The sequence below is a fragment of the Rhincodon typus genome, chromosome 21 (assembly GCF_021869965.1).
Source record: "Rhincodon typus isolate 14 chromosome 21, sRhiTyp1.1, whole genome shotgun sequence".
In the NCBI taxonomy this organism is placed as follows: domain Eukaryota; kingdom Metazoa; phylum Chordata; class Chondrichthyes; order Orectolobiformes; family Rhincodontidae; genus Rhincodon; species Rhincodon typus.
Genome location: NC_063352.1, coordinates 35,434,599 through 35,462,118, shown reverse-complemented (window position 1 = coordinate 35,462,118; position 27,520 = coordinate 35,434,599). Strand labels below are relative to the sequence as shown.

Sequence of the window (27,520 nt, the reverse complement as noted above, 5' to 3'; positions counted from 1 at the left end):
AATGGTATCAATGTGGATTTCACAAGTTTCAAAATCTCCCCTCCCCCTACCGCATCCCAAAACCACTCCAGCTCGTCCCTGCCTCCCTAACCTGTTCTTCCTCCCACCTATCCCCTCCTCCCACCTCAAGCCGCACCTCCATCTCCTACCTACTAACCTCATCCCGAACCCCTTGACCTGTCCGTCCTCCCTGGACTGACCTATCCCCTTCCTAACTCCCCACCTACACTCACCTTTACTGGCTCCATCCCCGGCTCTTCGACCTGTTTGTTTCCTCTCCACCTATCCTCTCCTCTATCCCTCTTCTATCCGCCTCCCACTCTCTCCCTATTTATTTCAGAACCCCCTTCCCCCCCCGCCTTTTCTGATGAAGGGTCTAGGCCCAAAACGTCAACCTCTCTGCTCCTATGATGCTGCTTGGCCTGCTGTGTTCATCCAGCCCTGCACCTTGTTGTCTCGGGTTCTCCAGCATCTGCAGTTCCTACTATCTCTAAGTTCCAGTGATTTGTTTTCATGAGGTACAGCAATTTCTTCCAAAGTCTTTGGCTTTTAAAACAGTCTTTTTCTCATTTTAGTCCACAATCAAAAGTAATTTTAAAAAAGCATAACTGAATCCAGGGTTTACCTGGCCATTCCCATGAATGTGAGTGCTCTACTGGTGGCAATTGTTGTCCTTGATGGTACACTGGGCACTGACCCACCAATGCAGCTATGATGGCATCCAACCATTGGACACCAGGCATAGCTTCTTGCCAGCATCTTCATCTTGGAAACCCCTGGATGACCCTGGTGGAGTTCAGCTAGTATCTGGCAGTGTCCTTTAAGCAGGACAATCACCCTTGCTCCCCACAATAATATGCCAATGTCTACGGTGATCTGGTCTTGTTGGGTCCAGAAAGGTTTCAATCTGGATTGCGATGGCCCTTCTGTTTCCCCAAGCTGTTTTAGTTTTGCTAGGACAGACCTTTTTCTGTCCACAGTTGGATATGGTCAGTGGTAACTGGAAGGGTGTCCAGGAAGTTTAAAACCAAAACAGACTCTTCCAGGGGAGGCATCACCGGTGGAGTATTTGCCAGTGGGAGGCAGCTCAAGGCATCCACGTTAGCCATTTGGCTTCCTAGACAGCGTTCTACTTTATGCTTGCACACGCTGAAAGTAAGGGCCCAATGTTGAATTCTACTGGAAGCTATGGGTGGCACTGTTTTGTCTTCCTTAATTAGCCCTAACAGGGGTTCATGATCTGTTACTATGACAAATTCCCATCTGTAAAAAGGTACTGGCAGAACTTCCTCACACCAAAGATAACTGCCAAACCTTCTTTCTTTACCCGGTCATATTTGTGTTTGGCATCAGCCAACGTCCAGGAAGCAGACACTATCGGGCGTTCCTCTCCGCTGGGCCACTGGTAAGCCAACATTACCCCGATACCTTTCGGGGAAACATCGCATGTCAGCACCACCTCTCGCTTTGGATTGTAATGTGCCAACACCTGAGATGACGATAGCCGCTTTCTCATTTCCCTAAAGGCTACTTATTGGCTATGTGGCCATTTCTAAGGCTGACCCTTTTTCAACAGCAGGTGTAAGGATGCCAAGATGGAGGCCAGGTTATGTATGAATTTTCTGTAATAATTTACTAAGCCAAGGAAAGACCTAAGCTCTGGTACAGATGTAGGAGCCAGGGCTCCTTTGATCACCCTCACTTTAATTCTTCCGTGGCTGTAACCCGGTTTTGTCAACTCTGTAACCCAAGTAGGTCACTTGGGGCGCTTAGAACACACATTTTTCCCTTCTAAGGTGCATGCCTGCCTGGGACAAACAATTAAGCACTACATCCAAGTTCTCCAAGTGCTCTTTATTGGTCTTCCATGTTATTTGTATGACATCCAGATAAATGGCAACCTGGGGTAACTCCTGTAAAATGTTCTCCATGGTGTGTGGAAAGGGCTGATGATACCCCAAATGGCCGTCTTGTTTTTTGGTATAAAACTTTATGGGTATCAATTGTAGCATACTTCTGGGACTCCTCATCCAGTAGCAATTGCAGGTAGGTGTGGTTCATGTCCTGCTTCGTAAAGGACAGATCCCCTCTGCCAGCTTTGCGTACAATTCCTCCATGCGAGGGAATCAGATTTTATCCAGTTGTGAGAAGTGGTTTACCATTTGGTTAAATTTCCCACAAAAGCGAACTGAGCCATCAGGCTTTACAAATCAGTACGACCAGTGCTGTCCATTCCGCAAACTGCACTGGTTTGCTATTCCCTTCACTCTCTAGCCTCCTGATTTCCGCCTCTACTTTTGCCTGCAAGGCAAATGGCATCAGGTGGGCCTTGCAAAATTCTCAGAATTGCTTCCTGGTCAACACGTAAAGTGGCTTTGGCCCTTTTTATAGTCCCAAGCCCTTCCTTAAATGCTCCTGGGTATTTCACTAGGGCTTCACGGAAGCAGCCATTTTCTTATTGAAAAGTGTTGAGCCAATCTAGGTGAACCTTTCTCAAGCAATTCCGTCCCAACTGATTTGGGCCCGAGCCTTTTACTGCCATCTGGTCTCATAGGAGACCAGAACCAAAGTCGTACCCTTAATATGCGACAGTTCCCCAGTGAATGTTCTCAGTCTGGCTGAAGTCTTATGCAAACTTAAGGGTTGGAGTCCTGAGCGAATCTTATTAAAGGCAGACTCTGCAACCACAGACACAGCTGCACTGGTATTGACCTCCATAGGAACTAGGTGACCATTTAACTAAGCGTTAATTTTAATTGGTTCTGATTGGAGGTTGCTAAGCAATTTAATTGTTCCAACCCACATATAGGGGGACTTTCCAGGGTGTGCACTCTCCTGGGTACTGGCCTACGAGTTTTCTTACTTATGTCAGGCCTGTGCCGTCTCCAGCCTGCATACTTATGATAACTACAATGGCTTGCTGGCCCAGATCCTGAAGAACTTTTTAGCCACTTGGCCTAGGTCAGACTTTGTTGTCGGCTTCTGTTGTGGGCTGGCTTAGGGTCCCTCTGCTCTTCGATTGCCTACACTGAAGTGGTATTCCCCAAGCTCAGTCGAACAGGTGAGGGAGTCCACTTTCACTAGGAAGCCCTGTAATTCCTATGCTCCATTTTCTAATGACAAACCCAGTTGTAGTGCCTGTCTGAAGACCTCTTGGGCTTCAGCATGGTTGCATCATTCATCCCACTGTCATCGCCACTGATATAACTGCACAGAGGCTGGTATCCCGTCACCAAGTCACCCTTTATTTACTTGTGCACAGTACACTGGCTGTGAGCCAGCTTGGAGTCAATCCCTTGAGCTGAAGAATTCTACTATTTGTACTCTTTATTAAACTGGACAAAAACGCAAAACAAAATCAAGGTAATAGTCAACAAAGCAAACTACAATGTACAGGAAAATGGGAACGGTATGATGAACCCCAAATCCCACCATGCAATCAGTTAACAAATCAGTCAACAGTTTACAGGGAAATGGGAACAGTAACCAAACCCTAAATCCCACAGTAACTTGCCAGAAGAGAAAACTTTAAACAAGTACATGCAAGATAAATCCATACAAACAAACAATGAAAAAGCAATACATGCAACACTGACACCCCTGGTGAACCAGTAATCAGCTCGCCCTTACTTGCCTTCTGAGTACCTCTAGGACAGCCTGCTCCATGCATCTTCCGGTTCTCAGCACACCCCTACACACCTTCCAGTTCCTAGCCTGCCCCTACTTGCCTTCTGACCACCTCTAGGACAGCCTGTCCCTATGCCTTCTCAGGACAACAGTTTTCGGGACGACCTACGCACCATCGGCTTTCGGAACAACCTACTCACCTTCCGGCTCTCGGTAAGGCCTGCTGGACCCAGGGACATGCAAAACACAGTACAATCAAAACAAAGACTGAGTCCACACCCGAAGGCAGCAAGCATACACCTCTCAGCACACATACAGATACTCAGTCCATCTTTGCCTCGTCCACTTGCTGAAAGACAGCAAGCTCCCCGAGGCCAGGCCTACACTCAAGGATTCAGAGGGCCTGTCCACCACAGAGGCCTGGTCCACCCACAGAGGCCTAGCCCACTCGCAAAGGCACAGCTGACTCATGGAGGCTCAGTGCAGACATAAAAAGGTGAAAATACATGCAAAAGTAAAGTGCAAATGCTTAAAATTGTGGTGCAAGAAGCAAGGCTTGCCACCGATTCATCTTTGCTTCAGTTTCTTTGTCATTCTTTATACCCAGTCCAATCATCTGATCTTTCACTCATCATTGCCGTTAATGCTTTTTCCTTAAGTGTGATGCTTTCCCTAGCTTCTTCAGTTAACCATGGATTTTGGGTCCTCCCTTTAGAATGTTTTACTGTAGTAACCAGCCAGTTTAGAAAAACAATTCCCCACTGAGAATTAAAATCCAACAGTAACACTGCCTGTGATCCAGCCAGCCTAGAAATCTGTTCTCAAAAAGTGAGAAAGAATCCAGAGTACTACAGGCTGTAACCAGCCAGCTCAGAGTCAGTCTCCTGAACTGAGGAAATTCTAAATCCCCTGCTTATATTGGTCAGCCAGGACTTTCCTGATTGACCGAGGTCAACAACCCCAATCAAGGACCTCATAGTCAATGTCATTCACTTGGTTCGAGTCACTACACCTACCTTTGTGTTCTATGTGAATTAGCTATCATGCCTTCAATTACCTCATCTAGTCATTGATTTAAATTAAAAGATGATGAGTCCTCTGACAGACTCCACTGTTATGCCAGTGAAACAAAGACACATTTATGCATGTTTTTTTGTTTTCTACCAGCTAGCTAATCATCTATTCATGTTAATGTTACGCCCTACATGATCATCTTTTATTTTCTGTAATAACTTATGGTATGGCATCTTATTGAATCCTTTCTGGAAATCTAAGTCTATACGCCCTCCTTTACCCATAGTACATGGTACTTTTTCAAACAGATCAAAAAGATTAATTAAAAATTATTCTCCTTTCATGAAACTGTGCTGGTTCTCCCTGATTGTTTGACTAATTAAACTAACTTGCCTATAGTTTTCTATTTTGTACCTCCCTTTCTTCTTGAATAGAGGGGTTATAAATGTTATTTTCCACTCACAAGGAATCTTCCCTGAATCTAGAATAGTTTGGAAAATTAACAATTGTATCTACTAGCTCATATCCTAAGCTATTAGAGGAGCTGGAAAAGTCCATCTGAACCTAGAGACTTGTCAGCTGCAGCTTCATCAGTTTGCTTAGTACCACTTCCCTAGTGATTGTAATTTAACTAAGTTCCCCTCTCCCTTCCACGTCCTGACTACAGTTCACACTGAAACATTTTTTGCATCTTCTATTGTAAAGATAATAGCAAGATATTGTTTTATTTCATTAGCTATGTTCTTATTATCTACTATTAACTCCCCATTTCCACTCACCATAAGACCAACACTCACTTTCTTACATGTTTAATTTTTAAACACCTGCACAAACTGTTGCTATCTGTTTTTACATTTTTAGCTAGTCTCCTCCAATACATTAAGTTCTTCTTCCTGATTAGCCTTTGATTTAGTCTTTGTCATTCTTTATACCCAGTCCAATCATCTGATCTTTCACTCATCATTGCCGTTAATGCTTTTTCCTTAAGTGTGATGCTTTCCCTAGCTTCTTCAGTTAACCATGGATTTTGGGTCCTCCCTTTAGAATGTTTTACTCTAGTAAGGACATACTTATCCTGAGTACTCCAAAATAATCCTTTAAATTATCTGCCATTGCATCTCTATTGTTCTATTCCCCACCCTAGTATGGCAGTTCACTTCAACAGCTCAGCTATCACACTCACATTGTTACCCTTAAGCAAGTTTAAAATGCAGGTCATTAATTAATCTTGTCACATTGCACAATATCATGTCTAAAGTGCTGGCTCTCAGGTCAATTCTGCCCTAAGAAACTACCTCAAACTATTCTATGAGTTCTCTATCCAGAATACCACTACCAATTTGATTTTTCTAGGTCATATAGAGGAAGGGTAGATGGTGACATAGCAGTAGCGTCAATGGTCTAGCAATCCAGAACCCCTGGCTGATGCTCTAGGGACACAGGTCTGAACCCCATGGCAGAATGTGAAATTTTGAATTCAATAAAATCTGGAATAAAGTGCTGGCCTAATGGCTATCTATTGTCAATTGTCATAAAAATCCACCTTGTTCATCAATGATTATTACTTAAATAAAAACATAAATTCTGCAGAAACTAGTCAGGTCTGGCAGCATCTGCAAAGAGAAACAGTTAACGTTTTGAATCCAAAGATGCTTCTTTCAATGTTCCAAAGAACAGTCTTTGGACTCAAAACGTTAACTCTGGTTCTTTCTGCATATATGCTGCCTGACCAGCTGCGTTTCTTCAGCATTTTCTGTTTTTTTTTCAGATTTCCAGCATCCGAAGTATTTTGTTTTTACAGGATTATTGCTGTCCCTTTATCACAAGCACGTAAAATTTCTCCTTGCACGTATCATCCTAAATCGTGTTTACTGTTGGGGATCCTGTAGACCAATAGTGAGTTCTTTCCCTACTGTTCCTCATCTCCACCCACACTAATTCTACATCCTAATCTCCTGAATCAAGGTCATCTCTAACTATTGCACAAATGCCAGTCTTGCTGAACAGTGTTACTCTTCCACCTTTACCTCGCTTCTTATTCCTCTTGAATGTCACATACCCCTCAATATTCAGGATCCAATCCTTATCATCCTGTAGCTATGTCTTCATAATGGTTATCAAATCATATTTATTTTGTTCAATATGCACTATCAATTCATTTACTTGGTTATGAATATAACATGCATTCAGAAGAAAAACCTCAGGTTTGTCTTTTTGCTATCTTTGTAGTGTAGATCTTTGGTGCATTGTTAGGTTTTTCTCTCTGTCCCACCTGCCATTCTCTGGTCCACATTTCCCACATTACTACTTTCATATCATATATAATCTTCACTCTTTCAATACATTACATCTTTCCAAATTTTTTCCCTTGCCCCTACTGTTTGATTAAAGCTCTATCTACTTCCCTATTTATGCAGTTCACAAGAACATTAGTTCAGCATGGTTCAGGTGTATACCATCCCCACTGTTCAGCTCCCACCTTACCCAGTACTGGTGCCCATGCCCTGTGAATCAGAATCCATTTCTTACACTCAGTTTTTTAGCCATGCAGTCAGCTCTCTAATTTTATGTACCCTGTGTCAATTTGCATATGGCTCAGGTAACAACCCAGAGATTTTAACTTTTGGGTTTCTTCTTCTTAATTTAGTACCTAGTTTCTCACAGTCTGTTCAGAACCTTTTTCTTAGTTCTGAGTTGTTGGTACCTTAAGGATCACAACAACTGAGCCTCCTCCACCATTTCAAGCTCTTCTCCACCCAGAGCAGATGTCTTGACGTGTGGCACCAGGCAGGCATCTGGCCTCCAGAGAACAGTGTCAATCACTCTCACTATACTGTTTCTTATTACCACTATATTCCTTATTACTCCCTGTATCACGGTTCCATGGTTAGCTTGCTCATCCACCCTGATCGAAAATAGGTGCAAGAACCTCAAATCTACTAGAAAATTGCAGAGGATGAAGCTCTCATTCAATTCTGCTCTCCCTGCTGTACGAAGGAGTTTGCGAAACTTGAAAGGATTCAAAAAAAAATTTACAAGGATGTCACCAAGGTTGGAGGTTTGAACTACCGGGAGTGGCTGAATAGGCTAGGGTTATTTTCCCTAGAATGTAAGAGGCTGAGGGGTGACACTAGAGATGTTTATAAAATCATGAGGGGTATGGATAGGGTGAATAGCCAAGGTCTTTTTCCTGGTGTGGGGGAGTCCAAAACAAGAGGGCATAGGTTTAAGGTGAGAGAGGAAAGATTTAAAAGGGACCTAAGGAGCAACTTTTTCACACAGAGTGTGGTGCATGTGTGGAATGAGCTGCAAGAGGAAGTGTTAGAGGCTGGTACAATTACAATGTTTAAAAAGCATCTGAATGGATGAATAAGAAGGGTTTAGAGGGATATAGGTCAAATGCTGGCAACTGGGACTGGATGAATTTAGGATATCTGGTTAGCATGGACGAGTTGTACTGAAAGGTCTACTTCCATGCAGTACAACATTATGACTCTATGACTCTCGTCCTGTGCGTCTCTTTAGCTGCATCATTCACAGTCACGTCCTGTCCCTATCCTGACCAATCCAAAGTGGTTTGGCTGCCTCTAGGTACAAAGAATCTAGGTGACTTTCACCCTCCCTGATTTGTTGCAGTGTCTGCAGTTCAGCTTCCAATTCAGAGACAGTAGTGTGTGTTTGATGGTATTTTGTATTCGAATAAACATGCTTATTTTTTTCGTTGTTACCATTAGGTTTTGTGTTGGTGATTGGACTGGTGACATTCTATCGAATTGGTCCTTATACTCATCTCTCTTGGTCATGCTACCTGGACATTGGAGCTTGTCTCTTCTCAACACTTTCAGCAGCTATGTTAATCTGGAACATATTACACCGGCGAGAGGACTGCATGACACCCCGTGTTATTGTTATTCGTCACTCAAGGCCCCGTTTTGAAAATGACTACGTGGAGTCGCCGTGCTGAAGTGAAATTGAGGACAGAAAAGGAGAGTATTTGCACGTGTTTGAGAACTGCAGGATCTCTGCTTGCTCATGAACTAACTAAATCTCTGCCCGACAGTCAAAATAAGGGGAAGGTTGGATGAGGTAGATGCACCGCTGGGGAGGGAGAAAGCAAGGGTTGGAATTTGAAAACATTATCAATTTTGATTTGGGTCACCAGTACAATTTCTGAGGAACCAAGCAAATCATCGATTAAATACACCACATTAGAATATTACAGCATAGTATAAACACAGGAGAACTAATTCAGCACCAGGAGGGAACAAATGTGCCTCAAGTATCTGAGGGGCTCCACTAAATTCAAAGGCACTTCCCGTAATCCAACTGCAAATAGCTTAAGATCCTGACTGGTTGACAAATTGCTGGCAAGATGCAGTGTCAAGGACATTGAGTACCTTGGTGACGAGGGCTTGTCAGTTCTAGGCCAGGACATTAGGTCGAGCAACATCGTGAAAAAGGAATAATTCTCTTACTTCTCTCCCCCGCCACTAAGTTCAAACACCTGCTCCCAAGTGTCAAGACTTTATTATGGATAACCAGGTATCAAGATTGATAAATATTTAAAGGAATAGTACTCAACAGTTGAACAATCTAGACTTTAATTTAAATCAGCTAATTAGATAGGACACAATATATGTATTCTTTAGCATTAGAATGACTAGAACCACATGTTATTTGCATCTGACATTCGTGAAATCAGAATGTAATCAGACAAATACATCAGATACATCAGAACAGAAGTAGGCCATTCAGCCTGTCAAACCTGCCCCACCATTAAATACAAGCATGGCTTGATTGTTTCAATGCCTTTTACTCATACATTCCCAAAACTCTTGATGCCATTGGTAACCAGAAATTTATCAATCATTTCTACTTTAAACAGACTGAAATTTCACAGCCCTCTAAGCGTACAGAATTCCAGAAATTTATAACCCTCTGAATAAAAAGAATTCCTCCTTATCTCAGTTCTAAATTGCATTCTCCTTATTTTAAAATGGTGCCTCCTGGTTCTAGACTAACCAGCCAGGAAAAAAACATCTTATCTAGATCTACTCTGTATACCCCTTTCAGTATTTTGTAGGTTTCAAGGAGAGCACCTCTCATTCATCAAGCTTCTTGAGAATAAAGCCCAGTGTTTGCCCAATGTCTTTTAATAAGGCAGTCCACCATCCTGGAACCAAGTGTGGTGATTCTTTACTCCAGTCTCTCTATGGCAACAATATCATTCCTGAGGTAATATGACCTCAGTTGGCTGGATGGCAGACTGATGCCAACAGTGTGGGTTCAATTCCTGCACCAGTGAGGTTACCATGAAGGACCCTCCTTATCAAACTCTTTCCTCACCTAAGGTATGGTGACTACTATCAGTTGTCTCTCTCTAAAGACAGCACTATTGTCCAGTAGGACTATGGCGACTTTACCTTTAATAATAGATTCTTGCAATTTCCCTACTACTGGTGTTAAGCTAACAAGTCCTAGTTCCTCATTTTCTCTCTTGCTCCCTTCTTAAAGAATGGGATGACGTTTGCTAGCTTCCAAATTACAGGAATCATTCCAGTATTTGAACTCTGGAATGGACAGGCAGACTTACAGATCAGAAGATTCAACAAATTAAAGTAAAATTTTAACAGCAATATTTAACATGAATGGCTATCCTAAAAACATAACTGGAATTCATAGCAGTTGGGTGGAGTTAAAATGAAGATGGATTTAACCAATGGGTCTTTTTAAGAAAACACTTCCGTAATTCAGTACTTTCAGTTGCTTTTTCAAAGTGCACTGTCAATGTAAAATATTAAAATAAATGGTAAGAGCACTGCTTGAGTTGGAAACTCATCCTTGCAGTCTTCTATTGTCCTTTACCATAGCTATCTTCATGTGCAATCAATGTTTCTGCACCATACTGGAGTGGGTTTTCCAGGGATAGGGGACATACAGCTGGCCACTGGACATGTTAGGTGTTGTGAGGTTTTCTATATCTGCCTTAGTAAGATATTTATTATGGTTCTATTGCACCCCTGGCACAAGTTGATCTTTAGTTCAGGTTTTGGGTCAGGAAGTAAGGCAGGAAACCTGGTCACGAAAACAGGACAGAGAAGTCACTGTCAGGATCTTCTGGCTACTTACTGTTGCGCTAAATGAAGGCTTCCTGCCCATCCCAGGCCTGATATCCCTGAAGGCAAGAGATTTAACAGGCAATGGCCTGCCTCTCTCCAGCCCCTCAGTCAGAGAGGTGGGTGGGGGACCAAGTGTTGTCTGTTTTGAATATACCATATAAAAATCTGTAGAGAAGTGAGACAAGAGCATCCCTTCATACTTTGCTTCTATGAGAACAGTTGGTCTGAGCAACTCCAATCTGTATCTTTGGGAAAGTCCCATACATTTCAGGACAACATAAAAGGGTGGGGAATTCAATGTCACAGAAGTCCCTGATCTTAGCGATTGGGAAACACATGTTCCTTTGAGCTTATTTCAGGACAACCAGGCCCATTACTCTCAATAAATGTGATCATAAAAGGTGGACTGAGAAAGCATATGCCCAGATGTGGAATATAATTTTACTGTTTCAGTTCCGTGTTGTTTCAAATACTGGAAGCAACATCAGTGGAATTGTTGCTCTATTTCCTGCCTGTGAAATCTGAAATCATTGGTTCGGTGGTGAACCTAGAATCCACATTCTTATTGTTACCAATCTGCTGAATAAACTACACTCTAGAGTAAGAAAAAGAAATCACACAAACCAGATGAATTCAATGTGTGTAATAGTGTTCATTCACAACTTCAATTTGAGACCATCACTACCTGTACCAGACCTATTAGTTCTAGTACTTCTCAAATATTACATTTTAAAAGTGGTTTGTCCAGGCATATGGATTAAAACAAAATTTGTAAATGTAATTCGGGGTATTTTGCACAATTTGAGTGAATAGAATGTGAAATTTTAACAAAATAACATCCATTATGTCTTACAGTTTGTTACAACACTTCTACAGTATGCCACTCAACTCAACTGACTGAACACTGAACACTAATCAAATTCATACCAATGAATGGTAGGTTGGAGGGTTCAGCTTCAGCTGGATGCTCGACACACAACATACAGATGCTAGCTATTTAAGCTGCTAAGGTATTAAAGCAATATATTCAAAAAAGAAGTATAAGATTGAAAGCTCAATACATATTTCAGCAAACAGGGCTGTTTTCAATTGCAGCAAAACTGCTCAAGATTAACCAAAACACTTGAAAATAACTCAACATTCAGTTTTAACTGGGTTATTCTAATTCCTAAACTAGTAACATTTAACTTTTTTTGTAATGTTCCACTTTGCAGCTGTTTCTTAGTTCCACATTTTGTACTGCATAAAAATACTTTTTAATTTGTCAGTAGAAGGCACACACATTTTTACAGATATTCTCACACACAAAATGACACATATTATTATGATATTATCTCAAGAACAAAATACCAATAATCACTGAAGTTGGTGGTGATCCACTTTCCATAAATATCTGAGGCCAGAATAGGAAGAGTTTCAGGATTTTGACTCAGTAATTATAAATTTGAAACAACAAGTCAGAATGGTGTGTGATTTGTAGGGATAATTATCCAGTCACCACCTGTGGGTTGTGCTACAAATCACATACCATTCTAACTTGACTATGTCTCAACTTCACAACTGCTGGGTCAAAATCCTGAAACTTTTTCTAACTTGGACTCAGCTGTTTAGAGCAAATTGATTACCACGACCACTTTCTCAAAAGCAATTAAGAATAGCCAATAATTACTGGCCTTGCCAGAGACATTTGCATCTCATAAGTGAATTTTAAAAAAGAAACATTAACATGGAGCAAAAATATTGAAAACAACCACATGGAAGTGCTCTGGCTATTATATAGGAGGTACCATCCCGGTAACACATCAGCAGATACTCATCTAGCTCCTTTTCACCAAAAAACAAATCCAACTGAGTCATGTTTATATACACAGTTAATGTGTGAACTCTTCCAAGCACAGTATTTGCACACTCTAAAGCTATACAGTGAGATATCTGATCAACCCAAACCAAACCAGCATCTACCCAGAGCGCTGTTCTCTGCAATGATTACTCTTACTGTTTTGCTATGTTAACTAAAAACCTAAATATATTGTAGCTAAATTGTAGAGTGGGGAGAGGCAACAGAGGTCAAGTTGGCTCTTGGGAACTACGTTTAAATCTATTATCAAGTTAATTGCATGTACTGGACAATAAATGACATAGATGTAAGAATAAAATTGTAAGTATATCTGTTACACAAACTCTGTTATTTCACATGCTGATTTTTTTCAAGTGCAGTTACAGTGTGTTTTGTGCAATTCTGGTACAGGACAGCTGTTACTGAAGTATTTAAGAAAGCAGAACACTTTTGGTTGTCATTGCTGTAACACATGAGTTTCTCCTGTGCATTTAATTTAAAGCCCAAATATTTCCTTAAATAAAATTCACATGATCAAGTTAATTCTGTGTCTGCATTTTCTGAACTGTTTTTTCCAGATTTTTCTATGGATGTCAGATATTTGGAATAATTTGATCAGTTTAACATACAGCAGAGGGGTTTGGTGGATCTAGCCAAAACTCAAATCAAGTTAGTGATTTACGGAAATACAAAATGCTCATCTGTACCTCCCCCAGTGTCCATTCTTCACATGAATGAAGGATCTTAGGCCATTTTGCTATTTTAAAGGTGCATAAAATGTAAATTGTTGTTATTGGAAAGCACTTTATGAGGAATTATCAGTTCATAAGATTACATAGAAAATACTGCCTGGAAACAGGCCCTTCAGCCCAATCAGTCCATGTCAGTGCTTTTGCTCCACTTGCACCTCCTCCCATCTTTCTTCATCTAAATCTATCTCCCTCATATGCTTCTCTAGTTTTCCCTCAACACATGTTTACTATTTGCTTCAACCACTCTGTGATAGTAAATTCCACATTCTTAACAGTCTTTGGTTTAAGAAATTTCTTGTGAATTCCCTATTTGATTTCTTTGTGAATATATTCTCCAAAATTTTTATTTTATAGACATCATTGATACATTTGGATCAAAATATAAACAGTACATTGTAGAAGAAACCACTACTTCAAAATGAATTTCAGATACACGCTATGATGAACTGCAATATACGTACACACACATGTATATATATCTGATTTATCAGTTCAGAATGACCTTGTCTTAAAAATAAATAGGCTACCAATCTGACCCTACCAACTAAGCTTCAATATTCTAAATATTGCAGTCCAGCAAATCATACATTATAATATGCCATGTAATAGTCACAGATACTGACCATGAATTCTTTCAATGAAAGGAGAGAAATTGCCTCACCTCTTGATGAGTTTAATTGATTTAAAAGCCTCGTCCATGTCTCCTATTGTCAAATAAAAGCTGAAATTTAGCATGGCATCACGTGTCGTCTTGTCACAGTCCTCCAGCCCAACAAAGTCTCGCAGGGGCCTCCTGGCCACCATTTGTGGACTCATAGGAGAGCCTGGCTTTGATTCAGTTTCATTCATGGTCTCCCCCGACTAGAATTAAATTTTAAAAATGTGATTATTGAGACAATCAAACAATTCTATTTCATTTCCCAATTCCCTTACTGAGTATGCTGACTCATGCTGTGATGCAATTCCACAGAGACTAGCACACCTATGTTGTATCCTTTAAAAGGTCATTTGCATTGCATGAATCTCACATACCAAGTGCTAGCCGACTGATCAATAATTGACAGGTGCCAAAACATAAACTGGGAGCTGAAGAGCCATCTTCCTAAGCTATACAACTCAACATTGTACCTGATAATGTTGACACTTCAGTTTTCAGAAACAAACCCACTACTTCAGGAACATCCAGCAGATCTTTAAAAATGGGGAAATTAATATAAAGGCCGGAAATACATCGGATATACTGCACAAAACAGGCCATTTGGCTAAAGCAGCCCATGCTGATGAATAGAATGCACTCATTCATCAGAGAAGTAGTGGAAAAGTTAGGTTGGCTTTCAGAGACCAATAGTGAAGCCTTTGTGTGGCATGCAAACAAGTCGCCTTCACTTTTCAAGCAAGCAGAGCTCTACTCAGCTGTAGATTGATCAGGTATAAAATACCTAATTCACTGGAAACTTCAAAGGGTAAACATTAATAAATCGGTTCCTCTCATAGCATTATGGCTTGAACATTTAAAATAAATGTTTGTAAGCTATATTAGGATAGAAATCACAATCTTGATGCTGAGAGTTACAATATATGATCATTTGGCATCACTTAAATTCACATGTGCTTTCTCATAGGGCTGCTGTCAGATTGAAGGTTAATGTATTTCAGTCTAAGTCCACATGAGGTGGAGCAGATTAATTGTTTTATTTTGGATGTGTCATTGTGAAATGTTCTGTCAAACTCTCTCAGGGCAGATACGGAGTAAAACTCTCTCTACATTGTTCCATCATATCCTCCCCAGGGCGAGTGCAGAAAAGGTTAGAAAGGCACTCTCCCAATTTTTAACTTTGTGCTAAACTGTTACTCCTGAAATGTATAAAACACAACATCAGTAAAAGGTAAATGGCCACTCTCCATATCACTGCATAACTATAGCACAGCGCCTATTGAACATTTGAATATTTTTGAAATAGTGAATTGTCAAAGGCAAATTTTGTTAGTACTCCACCATCCTGTATACCTTCTTGGAGAAGTAATAATAGGGCACCTCTAGCCCCAGCAGGGCTTCATGGGACACCATCTTGGGGAAACTGTCCTGCAGCAACAGACCATGTTCCTGTGTGATGAAGAATGATACCACCATAGCCTCCACCTGTCAAAATGGGAAGGTGCAAAGGAAAATATGATATAATGATTCAGGAATCAAAAATAGGTTCTACTTTGTGAAATGAGAATGGGTCAACTCCATATTACAGAAACACCAGGAATGCCATTCTCTGCAGGCATTCAGCAATATGCAAGTAGGATAATATTATACCATAAGACTCTGCAGTCTGATTATTGAAGTTGCATACTTCATGATGGTAATCACATAGTACTTCATTTAATTTGTATGATCCTACTTCCAAGCAAACTATAGCCAATTATGCAGCTGCTTGATCCATATGACTTTCTTTTCTTCCACTTAAAGTAACAGCTGAGGTGCATCACTGTGAAATTACCATTTCTAGTATATTCTCACTTAAATGTCATTGGGTGACATAGAAAGGGAGTAATTGAGCAGCAGAAAGAAAGAAGAAAGAAAAACCTACATTCATATGGTCACTTCCATGGCTACCAGACATTCCAAAAATGTTTTACAGCTAATCAGGTACTTCAGAAGTGTACTCACTTTTAATGCAAAAAATATGGCAGCTAATTTTCACACATTAAAACTTCCACAGCAACATGATAATAACCAGATAAACTGTTCGGTCATGTCGACTGAAAGAAAAATATTGGGGAGGACACTGAGATAACTCTCCTGTTTGCCTTTGAAATATTGTCATAAAATGTTCTATGGTTATTTGAGAGAACAAATGCGGCCACACCTTAATCTAATGACTCATCTGAAAGTTGATACCTCCAACTGTGCAGCGTTCCTCCAATAATGCATTGGAGTTTCACTTTGAGTTTTGTGCCTAAGTCCTGGTATGGGACTTGAACCTACAACCTTCATTGTTGAGACTGTCATCACTAATAGACAGCTGACACTGCGAAACTGAAAGTCCACCATAGTATCATTAACTAAACTCAGAATTTGTATTCTTTGCAAGGTATACAAAATCCCAGCAACCTAAACAGTCCAATTATCACAAAATATTGAAGTTTACAACACAGATGGGGTCATTATGTCTACATAGCCCAATCCAAAGCTAATCCCAAAATCATGCTCTTTCCCACACAGAATTTCATTGAACCAAAAGAATAGAAATGGTCTATTCAGTGCAACTGGTCTGTACTGACATTTAAACACCATTCAAAACTCTTCACAATTTAGTCAGCTATTCCACCCATCTCTCAAATTACCCTCTACCTTTCTTCCTTATGTAGACGACAAGCCTCTCTTTAAAGGCATTAAGGTCAAGGGTTATGATCACAGGGGTCAGACTTAGCTGATATTGATGCAATCATTAAACAAAAGTGAAAATGCCCTGACACTCAATGACAGAGGAACCCACTACTCAGAGTGAGGAAGCCTCCTGTTGTATTGAACAGCAGCATCCTTATCAAATTATTTAGAAATACAGAAGCAAGTATGGAAATGTTACAAAGTCATTGCTGTTTATGAAGCTGTTATTGCAGAGGAGCTTCAGTTTAGGACTACCAAAGCCTGGAATTTCATGATCCTACAATGTTCAATGTAGGCTGAAGTGGAGGGGGGGGTGGTGTTAAAAATGACAGACGAAGAATCTATTTCAAGATTCCTGCTCTCCTTCCTGGTGCCTCCAATTTTCATTGGCACAGGATAAGGAGTCTGGGTTCATAGTCCCAACCTGACAAGGTCCATTGTCAGGATAGCCATTTCGTGGAACCTTTCAATTTTCCCAACTTCTCCATGACTCAAGACTCACTGATCTCAGAGCAGTGGTAAACTATAGTTTGGATTTGGGATTCTTTTGAAAGATTTGTTCAAAAGGTCTTACTCATGTCCCTCCATACCCACTCCAACACATGCCCCTCCATCACCTATCTCCAGTGACCCCTGATACCCAGATCAACTCACCCAAGGCTCATAAGAGTCCAGACTTTCATAAAAGGATTACATTAGTGAGTTTGTTAACACAGTTGCAAAAAAAGGTTGATTGCTCTTTGATGTTATAATGAGCTAGTGTCGCCTGATTTCTTTCGAATATTTAACTCAAAGCTTTTTTATCCCCTACGAGATAAAGAGACGTCAAGAGTTTACAGCTTCTTTATTAATATTTTGATGGTTGGGCTTGACACTTTAATAGATTGTAGCAACAGTAGTACCTTTTCAAAACATTATTAATGAGCAATATTTCAGCATTTCACATACATCATTGTTACTATAAGGTTCGTTGTTTCTGTACTGGTGAACAGGTGCAGGTGTCATAAATCAGCATGGACAGTCAGGAAATTTCCCAACCTGAGCTACCTGACTCAAAATTTAAAATCCAACCATAAAGTCTCTTTCTTTCACCACAAATCTGCAATTTATGCCTCTGACAAAATACCCACCTTGTACTCTGGGCAATTGGTCTCAGGGGCTGCATGCAGTTTTGACTGTTTTGAGGTTGAAATAGCCAGAAGTGCTTCACACACAAATAGTTTAGGTTCATTCTGGTCCCAGAAATGGCTGATTGGATATCGTCCGAGCAGTTCACTCATTTCAGAATGCCCCCTGTATAATTAAAATCACAGACTATAAAAAGCTGCAACAAGGCAGGTGTTTCTGTCCATGTTAAATTAGTTAGTGGATTTTCTCCTGTTGTATTTGATGCATACAGTGAGGAAGGAAAAATGTCATCATGACCAAGTCTGGCCCATACGTGCTTCTAATTATATAGTGCTTCCATGTCACTAAGTTACATCAAAAAAGGTCCAGCTTCATCAGACACCCCCTCTCCTCCCCAATTAGCTTTTGTTCATTTGACTACTATTTCCTTGTCCTTGACCTTTCTCCCTTATAAAAATAGCTCCACTGCCTCCCCCTCTGCATTCAAAATTCTCCTAAAACACTAGCACATCAGTGTTTGCTTCTCTTTTTATCCTAAGTGCCAGTTTGCTCCTCAGAGGTGTTTCAGTATGAAGAACACAATTGAAATGTGATCTTTATGTAACTTTAAACTGCCACCAGCAACTATAACAGATCTCTCTCATCCAACAGCCACCCCAACTTACTCACTTTTCCGTGTCACTTTCTTCCACACGAGGAACAGAACAGATTTCACTGCTTGGTCGCCCGGTTTCAAAGTCAAAGTAATTCAGAGTGTCCATCTCCACATCATAGAAGAATACCCTGGAATCTGGGGTGCCATTCACCTTGAGAGAAAACACCATTTCATCAATATCTCAGTAACAAAAAGTACACGCTAAAATTCAAAACTAAATAGCGATAAAACAGAACATGCAAAGACTGAATACCATCTTTTCCCACACATTGCTCTACTGATCTTCAGTTTTCAAAGCAAACTAATCAAGTACATGAGAATGGTGCTTGCCATAGGGACATTAAATAAAGAAAGATTGTGCTAATTATAATATTAAAATGAATATTATTATGAATATGACTGTCTTCCTGCATAAAATGGCTATATGGCCACTAAGTCTCAGATTCCCAGTTCACCCTGCTGCTGCAGTAAAAAGTACAAGATAGGCAAAAGGAAACCAACCTAGTAAGTGACTCAAGAATCATATGCGAGGATCTATATACAGACAAAACACCATTAACAGACAGATTAGCATTCTTCTTGTTGTTCAGCATAATACTTTTATCAACTGTATGCATCCAGTCAGTGACCAGATGACTGTACATGATGCTTAAGAATGGACATTAGCATCATCTTTGTGCACCTTCCAGTCACTTCTCATGGATAATAGGATCCTTCTCATTGTTAAGTGCCTAGATCTGCTTACGCACTGAGGTTGTAGTCCAATAAACAATATAACTTTTCATTTATGCTTTTTTCTGTCTGTCATTGTGATGTCAACTGAGAGATAAATCCAGGATGCCAGGGATAACTTCCTAGCTTTTCTTTGAAATAAGCGCCATGGAATCCTTCAAGTCAATGAAAGAACCCAGACAGCCTCAGTTTTAAGTCTTTTCTGAAAGGCGACACCTCCAAAAATACACTTCCCTGCTTTGTTAGCCTTGATTTTTGTGCTCCTGCTTTAAAGTAGGATTTAAGTCCACATAACTCTGATCACAAGTCAAGAATGCAACTAACTGATAACAGCTGACACTTAGTACTACAGTGAATTGTCAGTATAGGGTGTTTGCTGAAATCCTGAAGCAGGGCTTGATTTGTTTACATTTAGATATTGTATAACAGTAGTGATTTGATGCTTTCAGGACAGTGGGTCAGAAAGGGGCTTACAGTGCTGTAGTCACATCTCTGCTCAACCTCTTCATGAATCCAAAAACCAGTCGACTGCACAGAATTGTGGAATTATCCTTCTTATGAATTGTTATGATCCCAACTGATGTTGTTACTAGATAAGCAGATCCCAGATTGAAACTCAACTTGATAAGTCATATTTTGTTTTATTTTGATTTTAACAGAGGATGTCTCACTGAAAAATAAGCATACAATGCTACAGATTTTACATTAACAATATAACAGAGGTTTATTAACAAAATAAATTAAAATAAAAATAATAAACCAAATTCAGTATTTATAACAGAAACAGAGATTTCTGGAAAATCTCAGCAAGTCTGGCAACATCTGGAGAGAAAGTAGAGTTAACATGTTGGGTCCAGTGACCTTTCTTCAGAACATTTTGAAAGCTTAGCATGTCCTCCTGTACTCTTTATTGAACCAGTGTTGAATCTCTGCTTTGATGGTAACTGTAAAGTGATAGCCATATGGACCATGAGGTAGATTATTTTGGGGGATAATTTGGCTAATGCTGATGGCCTGCAGGACTGGTGATCAATCAATCTAGTCTACTGTATTTGCTGTTCACAATGCAGTCTCCTCTTCACTGGGGAAACAAAGCATAGATTCGGTGCTGCTTCACAGAACACCTAAGTTCTGTCCACAAAAAAGACCAAGAGCTTCCAGTTGCCTGCCACTTCAACACACCATGTTGTCCCCTGGTCAACATCTCTGTCTCAGGTTTGCAGCAGTGCTCCAGTGAAGCTCAGCGCAAGCTGGATGAACAGCACCTCATCTTCTGCTTGGGAACTCTACAGCCTTCTGGACTCAGAGTTATACAGTCATAGAGATGTACAGCACAGAAACAGACCCTTTGGTCCAACTCATCCATGCTGACCAGATATCCTAAATAAATCTATTCCCATTTGCTGGCATTTGGCCCATATCCCTCTAAACCCTTCCTATTCTGAATATTGAGTTCAATAATTCTAAGGTTTGAGGCACCTTCTCCCAAGTCCTTACCCCAACCCCCACACACCAGATCTTGTTATCACATGGTCTGCTATTACACATCACCCATTGTTTGCCACCAATGGACCCCATTAGTAGCTATTCATTCTCCTAGACTGACTATTATCCACTGCTTTGTCTGTCCAACTGTTCTCTCTCTTTAGGCTCTATTTCCACTTATCATTTACTCCTTTCCCTCTCTCCACCCCTCACCCATTTTCTGAATAAAAATCAACTTTTTCTTAGCTACCATCAGTTCTGAGGAAGGGTCACTGGACTTGAAACGTTAACTCTGATTTCTCTCCACAGATGCTGCCACACCTGGTCAGATTTTCCAGCAATTTCTGTTTTTGTTTCTGATTTCCAGCACTCACAGTTCTTTTGTTTTTTTTCTACCTGTAATACAAATTCAAAGATTTGTAAATGCACAGTGAAAGTATAACTCTATTGATCCCAAAACACTCCTTTATAAATTGAAAACAAAAACAATAGCTTTTCTTTAGTACCCAAATGCAACCTGGTACAGTATCCAAAAATACATCTTGTATAGTACCTAAAAACACCACTCGTAAGTCCTCACACCAGAGTGCCTGTCTATAACACCTTGATAGGCTTAAGTCACTTGTGACTTTAACTTATAGACTGGAACTGCAGATAGCATCTTCTTGGAGCTAGTATACACCCGAGCTTAAAAACACTCAGATTTAAGTAATCTCTTCAGGGTTTTATCCCAACACTTCTGACCTGGGACAATCACTGAGGCATCGGCACAGTGGCTCAGTGGTTAGCACTGCTACCTCACAGCGCCAGGGACCCAGGTTCGATTCCACCCTCGGGTGACTGTCTGTGTGGATTTTGCACATTCTCCCCGTGTCTGCGTGGGTTTCCTCCGGTGCTCTGGTTTCCTCCCACAGTCCAAAGATGTGCAGGTTAGCTGGATTAGCCATGCTAAATTGCCTGTAGTGTCCAGGGATGCCTAGATTAGGTGAGAGGGGGGTGGGTCTGGGTGGGATGCTCCGAGGGTCGGTGTGGACTTGTTGGGCTGATGGGCCTGTTTTCACACTGTAGGGATTCTATGATCTATGATCACTTCCAAGTAATCTATTTTCACTACATCTTTCCCTTCTTAGGAGCACTGGTTTACACAAATATCTTTATCAAATGACTTCACAAGACTACTTAAAACTCAAAGTAAAAGCTAAACATAAAATCTCTCCCTAAACTATGGGGTTTTCCTCTAAGCTTAAAAAAAAACTCTCAAACCTTCTCAACAGTAGCTTATTTATCTTGTTTGGTTGTGAAACCTTATAAACATACAGAAAAATCTTAATTCTAAAGCTAGACTTCAAAAACTGTTTTAAAAGAATTCACCATGGTTATAGAAATACCTACAAGTTAATTAGTAACTTCAGATACACAGATAATCCACATGTTACTAACTGAAAAAACAAAAACTCCAACTTACAATGAATAATATTAAACTTATACATAAATTACAGTCTATATCACACAATTTTGTAATAGAATTAAATCTTCTGACAGAGTACCATAGCAGAAAAAGGTTTCGCTATTACCATTGTTGGTCCAAATGTGCAGGGAAGTCTGTTTGGAGTTAGCAAGCTTACAGTGGCACCTACCCTATTGATGAGAATGCTGACGTTATTACCATTGGAGCTGCATTTCACAGATGCAACACTCCCCAGATTTGGTACATGCTCTGCCAAGTTTTTAGCATTACAGTGTGGCTTTGCTTCCCTGCAGAACAAAATGAACATCAGGTTAGGAAAGTATCAGGATACTGATAAAAAAAATCCTTCCAACAAACACAGCTAAGCCTGAAGGATAGATAAAACAAGTTGTATTTGTCTCCCCATAACCAAAAATCACCACTAGTCCATAATTGTATACATAAAGGGAATAACACACTCAGTTAACCTCTTCCATGAATTAAATGAATATAGGAGACGGAAGTGGATATATGCCGTTTGATCCCTTGATTCTGCTTTGCCATTTAATAACATTTTGGCTAACCTGATTGTAACCTCAATTCCACAGTCCTATCTACCTCTGATTCCACTGCCTTTGAGGAACAGAGTTCCAAAAAAAATTCAACCCTTGGACAGAAAATATTTCTCATCATGATCCTAAATGGGTCACTCCTTATTTTTAAACAGAGACCCCCTAGTTCTTGATTCTCCCGCAGGAGTAAACATCCTTTCTACATCCACCTGGTCTAAACTCCTCAGGATCTTATATGTTTCAGTCAAGTAACATCTTCCTTTTCTGAACTCCAGCAGATGCAAGCCAAACTTGCCCAGCCTTTCCTCAAAAGAAACTCACATTTCAGATATTAATCTCATAAACCCTGAACTGCTTCCAATGCATTTACATCCATCCTTAAATAAGGAGACCAATGCTATTCAAAGCGTGCCGGATGTGGTCTCATCAATGTCCCATATAAGGGAAGCATATCCTCCCTGCTTTTGTCACTACTTATGTGTTTAATTCCCATCACAATAAAAGATAACATTCGATTAACTTTCTAAATACTTTCCTTCGTGAAGGGAAGTGGAACTGCAGCACAATACAAAGATAAGGGCTCTCACAGTCAATGAAGAGGAATGTCTTCTCTCAGAGGGTCATTAGTCTTTGGAATTTCCTTCCACAGATTCCAGTGCAGACTCAGCGGTTGATTATATTTAAGGATGAATTAAACAGATTTTTAATTGACAGGTATTCAAGAGGGCTATGGGTTACATGTCTGAACTCTGTAGAAGTAGCATCTCAACCTCTAATATTTAACATTGGCAACAGGGAATGGTTGACTGTAAGTCAGGGATTGATAACTAATCAACCAGTGCTTAACAGAAAACTTCAGAAAGATGTTTGAATCTAAATGTAAAGTATTGGGGTATGATTACCCCCTCCTGTTTTCTAAACTCAAACTTTATGACCTGTGGAAGAATAAAGTAACTGTGTTCACTTGGGTTACTTTGTTACTGAAGAAGACAAAAGGAACAGCTTTGGATCGATTACCAATTTTCATGCATAACATTTACCAAAAAGATAATTTAATAACTGCTTATGAGGCATGTTCAGAATTTGACAATTTCAGAAAGATTGAAGGTAGCTTCACTGCAATGTATATAATGGAATTCAGTAGGTCGTATACAAGAACTGGAGAAATTTAATCAGGAAATTCCCCAATCTGTGTGTTGGAATTTAAGTTACAATACTGTGCCAAAGGATCGAGTTTTGACAGGATTTGCAGATAAACAACACTGCTAGAACAAATGACAGAAGCACTAAGAAGACTTCTTGAAAAGTATTCCTTTACAGCAACAGTGCAAATGAGGCGACTGGCCATACACAAAGCCAATCCCTTCATTCCAGGAATCAACCTAGTGAATCTTTTTTGAACTACCTCCACTGCCAGTATAAGTGAGAAGTACTGTGCACATTAACATTCTGTAAAGTTTTAACAAGACTTCCCTATTTTCAAAACCCAATTCCCTAGCAATAAAGGTCAAAATACTATTTGCTTACTCAATTATTTGCTGCACTTGCATGGTAACTTCTTTGTCTCTCATTTGGAAGAACACTCAAATCCTTCTGTGTTCATTCAAAGGAAGAAGATGGACACATGTGTCAAAGAGAGAGTTTGTATTGATCACAAGAAGTTTCGGGTCAATGATGAATGTGTTGGTGGCAGAATCTTTCAACTGTGCAGTATTAGATGGTGATGTCATCTACAATGTGTGGATTAGATTGGATAGATTCTGAGTAATAAGGATCAGAATAAAGTTAAGGTTTAGAGAGTTCTACCAGTTTTAGATTTGGAGCTGTTAACACACTAAAATCTTTAAAGAGTAGTCAGTTCATGCAAAATAGCCGGATTTAATAATTTTATTAGTAAGAATATATAGCTAGTGAAATACCCTTGATATTAAGTAGGCCATCGATGATGGAAATGTGGATGAAACTGGATATGGAAAACAGCAAGGCCATTGTCTTTGGAAAAATCTTTGAAATTGCAATTTACACAATTGGGACACTATTGTTTTCCTTTAATGGAAAGTAATTTCTCCACTAAAGAAAATACAGAAGTATAATTGACATCAGGGGGCATAAAATTAGAAGATGAATAGTTAATTGTGTTAAAATGACACAGGCAACTTGACCACACATCCTCAAAAAAGTAAAACATTTTAGCAAAGCATGCAGGAATAAAGGCATGAAGAATACAATCTCTTTCAGAAAAGATACGTGATTTAATGTGAGATTTGTAAGAAATATGGAAGGACCCCATCACAACTTGTCTTCCCTTAACAAGGGATTTCAATGAGGTAGTGACTATGGACTTAAAAGTGTGGGATAAAGAAAATATAAATTCCAGTTTATATTTTATAGATCAGACAACCAGATTTTGACATTCGACAATAATGCCTAAAAAAGATAATACTTGTAGATAAGGTATGGAAAAATGGATAAGCACCAGACTTGGACCACTGCAAAATTTCTCACTAATAATAGAGGAATGAACTTGTTAATGATGAATTTAGAGGTACGTATGCAAACGTAAACATATCGTTTTGGATATGGTGGTAGATGAGCCAAACTGTAAATTATCGGCTGCACAAGCATGAGCTGTTAATGCTAAAAATTTGCTGCAGATGGTAGCAATGTTCCCTCTCAGCTGTACACTCTGAGGGTATGAGCACAGCGAGCAGTGTGCCAATACTGCTCACAGCATTGACTTCCCATCCCAGAAGTTGCTGCCATGCACAGACCTCAGAGGTCTGCACAGATAAAAAAAAACATCAGCAAGAACACTGGATGGTAGGAGGATACAATCCAACTCAGTTTTTGGTAGGGATCGTAAAGTTCTGTCAATAATAAGTAATCAGTACCAGTCTTAGAAAGGAACGACAAAGAGCTCTTACTTTTCAGAGCGCTTGAATGAAATACATGCACTTATAAAGATTTTAACTAAGTCTGAGAATTTGACGAGCCTTAAGAGATAATATAAGGCCATTGGAAACCAATTTTAATTAGGGAGGTATTGTTTATTATCAAAGAGAAGGGCTAAAGTGTGAAGAAGCACATAAAATGTTATTGGTTAAGATTGGAAAAGAACAATTGTACAGCATGGACCTAGTCCCTCGGGTACATTTTTCATGGTTGCTGGGTATGGAATACAAATTTGCAGATTTTAAAATAACAGCAAGAATGCAACTCGCTTAAGTCTCTGGGAGTTCAAACTCACAACTTCAAGTGCCTTGTCCATGTGTGAGGCTGGACTGTTAATGCCAGAATCTATTCAAACACAAGCAGTATCCTAGTCAAGACTAATCACTTACTCAATAAGGAAAAGAAAACTTTATATGCACCTTACAATATTTTAGGTTTTATTATTAAGTTATTATTAGTGTTATTATTAAGTGTAGTCACCGTTGGAATATGCTTTTAGATGGCGCTTTCAAATTATGGCATAGAACATAAAGTCTTAATCCTCTTACGTCAAAGACAAAACTCCACCCACAAATCCACAAAGGCACTGGGTGCAGAGTGTTTCCATTCACTCATATGAAACCTGAGATGTTGTTTACAAAGCTGCTAACCCTCATAATCACAGTACCTTAATGATATTGTAAATGTAACACCATAAGAGTCAAGAATCATGGATTTGCCTGAAAAGGGACTAAAGTGTGTGAAATCTAACAGGATTGATTGAGTCACAGTCCTATTTGTTTGGATAACCTTGAGTTTCACATCAGCACCCTCTAGTGTGCGAGGTGATTAATGTTAACATTCTTTTGATTAAATATATTCAAATACAGTAGCAACGTTGTGTACACGATATTCAGAATAACCTCTGAGGAGACTAGGGATTTTAGCAGAAAAACATACTGCATCAAAACATCTCATAACAGAATAATAAGTGTATGGCTTGTCAAACAGAAAATAGAAAGAAAATAGCAGACATGTATTGAAATTTTATAAAGGCGTGCATCACAAACTGAAATGAGGGGAACCAACATATAAAATGCATCACCTCTGTATCTTTGCAAAATAATTTTATCCTTAGCTTTCAGCACAAGACTGAAAATAAGAACAAAATTAAATTGTTTTAATATTAACCTTCAACAACAACATTCCAGAAGTTTACAACAGAGTTAACGTTTCGGGTCTGGTGACCCTTCCTCAGAACTGGACCCCAGACCCGAAACGTTAACTCTGTTTTTTCCTTCACAGATGCTGCCAGACCTGCTGGGCTTTTCCAGCAACTTTGTTTTTGTTCCTGATTTACAGCATCCGCAGTTCTTTCAGTTTTTACTCCAGAAGTTTATTTCCATTAATTTGATCTGAGTCCTTCACATAAGCCATGGATCCATGCACTATCCAGGAAATAACTTTTCATTGTGGTTAATCTGATATATCAGACAGATCCTGGTTTATTATAGCATTCCCTCTTCCTATTTACTAAATCCAGCTTTATCCTTTTTATTTTGAGCAGCATTTTGCTTTGTTCGATCAAACCAGCAACTTCAGTGCAGGAGCTTGATTTAATTGGGGCCTTCTGCTTAAGCTGTAAAATAGGTTCAATTCAAGTGTCAGTACTGTGTGTAATACCTGCGGGAAAGATCGAAGACTTTCACATGTGCTGTGTCTGTTCCCACTACAAGAAAGTTCCCACAGATGTTTAGGTGACAGGGGTTTCCCTCCGTCTCATTGAACACGAGCAGCTGCTTGACCGTACCCTGAAAGGAAGAACACGTTCATTCTGTCATT

The 27,520-nt window shown here is 39.8% G+C and overlaps 2 protein-coding genes across 3 annotated transcripts in view; one reads left to right on the top strand and one right to left on the bottom strand.

The window, feature by feature from the left end:
* Positions 1-13,140, top strand: part of tmem204 (transmembrane protein 204) — a 38,336-nt gene extending 25,196 nt beyond the window's left edge. For both annotated transcript variants that reach the window (XM_020531567.2, XM_020531568.2), the window contains exon 4: positions 8,376-13,140. In XM_020531567.2, the coding sequence (XP_020387156.1) occupies positions 8,376-8,605 (230 nt within the window). In that variant the 3' untranslated portion in view covers positions 8,606-13,140. The remainder of the gene's footprint in view (positions 1-8,375) is intronic.
* ift140 (intraflagellar transport 140 homolog (Chlamydomonas)) overlaps positions 1-27,520 on the bottom strand; it is a 124,242-nt gene that overhangs the window by 69,282 nt on the left and 27,440 nt on the right. Inside the window, exons 13-18 of the mRNA XM_048609550.1 lie at positions 27,362-27,489; positions 22,366-22,483; positions 18,526-18,662; positions 17,859-18,021; positions 15,358-15,489; positions 14,011-14,210 (exon numbers count right to left, since the gene is read on the bottom strand). Coding sequence (XP_048465507.1) covers positions 14,011-14,210; positions 15,358-15,489; positions 17,859-18,021; positions 18,526-18,662; positions 22,366-22,483; positions 27,362-27,489 — 878 coding nt within the window. The remainder of the gene's footprint in view (positions 1-14,010; positions 14,211-15,357; positions 15,490-17,858; positions 18,022-18,525; positions 18,663-22,365; positions 22,484-27,361; positions 27,490-27,520) is intronic.